Below are 2,146 nucleotides of genomic sequence, written 5' to 3'. Positions count from 1 at the left end.
TTTTTTTTTTTTCCTTTTTTTTTTTTTTTTTTTTTTTTTTTCTTTTTTACCTCCCAAAAGGAGGGGCCGGGACCGGGCCGCCCCCGCCCCCAAATCCGCCCCTGCTTCTTTAGTTACTTTGTAGAAGTTTGTAGTTTTGTCGGCGGGGATGATGAGCTTGTCCGCTTTGTTGATGGTGATTGAGTCCTGCTTGAGTTTGGTTAGGAAAGCGCATTTCGTGTGGCGGAATTCCACGTCTTCGACCATTTTTAAGACATCATCTTCGAAATGAAGTGAGTAGCACATAACATTAATATGCATTGAAATTACCATTACTAGTAATACTACCTCAGCCCATCATGGATGAGGCTGAGGTAAGAAAATTTATGATTATGGCACCTCAAGATGGCCAAAAATGGCACCCTCAGTCTTAAATTTGAATATTATTTTTTCTCTCCATTTCTTATAATTTAAAAATAAAATAGGTTGGAGGGTGAGGCGAGGTCCCCAATGAATCCACCACTGTGGAGAATATTTGTTGCACTCATAATTTTGAAATATTTAAAACGATGACGATTTTTTTGGCTAGTGTACAGTTGACATGGGCGACGCTGTCTAGGCAATATTAATTAGAAAAAGAACACACTCGTAAAAAAGCTCAAACTAACTCAAACAGCAAAGAAGCAGCACTAATCATTTATAATATTTTGTTTATTAACTGCGTCTGGTTAATGAAAGGTGTATTCCTCTTTAACTTAAATGTATATTCTGTCATTTATATGCATCCGACTCTTTATTTGATAGGTTCCGTATTCATCAAAGTCAAGTACTGAAACAGACTATGCTACATCACATTTTACCACTGTTTTCAATCTTTCGGATGCCATCACAACGGTATAAATATTACATTTTTCTTCTCAATTTATATTTTCCTACATTATTATTATTATTATTATTTATTTTATTGTTATTATTATTATTGTTATTGTTGTTGTTATTATTTTTAATCGTTATGTTACTAAAACCGACGTTAAGGGAAAAATACATGACGTTATAAAGAGGAAAATAACACAAAAGATATTCCCCTTAAGTCCGACTTAGCGCATATTATTATTATTGGTATTGATTATTTTATGTATCTCATACTATTACTATAATCTTATAATCGCCGTCGTTATCCTGATAATAATCATTAAGATGATACACACACATCGGCTGGGAATAATAAATTGATATTACATTAAAAAAAAAGTTTTTACAGCCAAAATGGCCATCATCTTGGATTTTTTTGATGACGTCATTATTCCGATTAAATTTTTTAACGAGATTGAAGAGTAACTATTCAGTCAAGTTCTTGTTACATTTGATATACATATCATATGTAAAAGTGACTAAAAACATAATTTATTTCCCCTACCCCCATCTTAATTAATCCAAAAAAGGATATTTTATGTCAAAATTTCAAAGTGCTATAAAAAAAATTTCCCAAGCTCTAAGAATGAGAATTTTTTTTCTGAGACACTATATGATATATTGATTCAGAAAAACCAAAAATATATTTTTCTTTACTTTTTTCCCCGCTAATTTCCTACTGCACCCTGGCTAGTGTTCAACGAGGTTGCGATTCTCAGCTGAATATAATCCGTAATAACGAATTAGTAATTCGTTATTACGGATTACTAATTCGTAATTACGAATTATTAATCCGTAATTACGAATTAACTAATTCGTAATTACGGATTAGTAATCCGTAATTACGAATTAGTAATTCGTTATTAGGGATTAATGAACATATACTTTATTGGCACTAATGGGCTTTCGTAGCTTCACGCTAAACTGAGGATAATACATAAGCTCCAGCCCTATGAGCCCTATTGGCTCGGCAAGGATTTACTTTTTTTGTCATAACCAAAACTCAACTCTCTAAACATTATATTGAGTTTTAGTTTGTGTGAGACATCATGTGGGTATGTTTGTCTTGTGAAAGGCATTGCACCTAAAATTAGGATCGGACAATTCGTAATACGGAATCCTTAGCATATGTGTGCCTATAAATCGACTGCAATTTAAATAATTTGTTTCTTAATGTTATAAGTATCCGTTTTCGGACTTATCGTAATTGCATAGTTACCAACCTGAGAGATTTGAAATGCGTGAGTGACTATAC

At 32.8% G+C, this 2,146-nt stretch overlaps 1 protein-coding gene across 1 annotated transcript in view; it reads left to right on the top strand.

Moving 5' to 3' along the window:
• The window catches only part of LOC117119277 (uncharacterized serine-rich protein C11G7.01-like), an 8,845-nt gene that overhangs the window by 2,894 nt on the left and 3,805 nt on the right, over positions 1–2,146 (top strand). The window contains exon 3 of the mRNA XM_033264082.1: positions 784–873. Within this exon, the coding sequence (XP_033119973.1) occupies positions 784–873 (90 nt within the window). The remainder of the gene's footprint in view (positions 1–783; positions 874–2,146) is intronic.

The sequence above is a fragment of the Anneissia japonica genome, unplaced genomic scaffold (assembly GCF_011630105.1).
Source record: "Anneissia japonica isolate Jap-2015-1 unplaced genomic scaffold, ASM1163010v1 scaffold288205_len162070_cov146, whole genome shotgun sequence".
In the NCBI taxonomy this organism is placed as follows: Eukaryota; Metazoa; Echinodermata; class Crinoidea; order Comatulida; family Comatulidae; genus Anneissia; species Anneissia japonica.
Note: the sequence above shows the minus strand (reverse complement) of the source record. Positions and strands in the feature narration are given on the sequence as shown.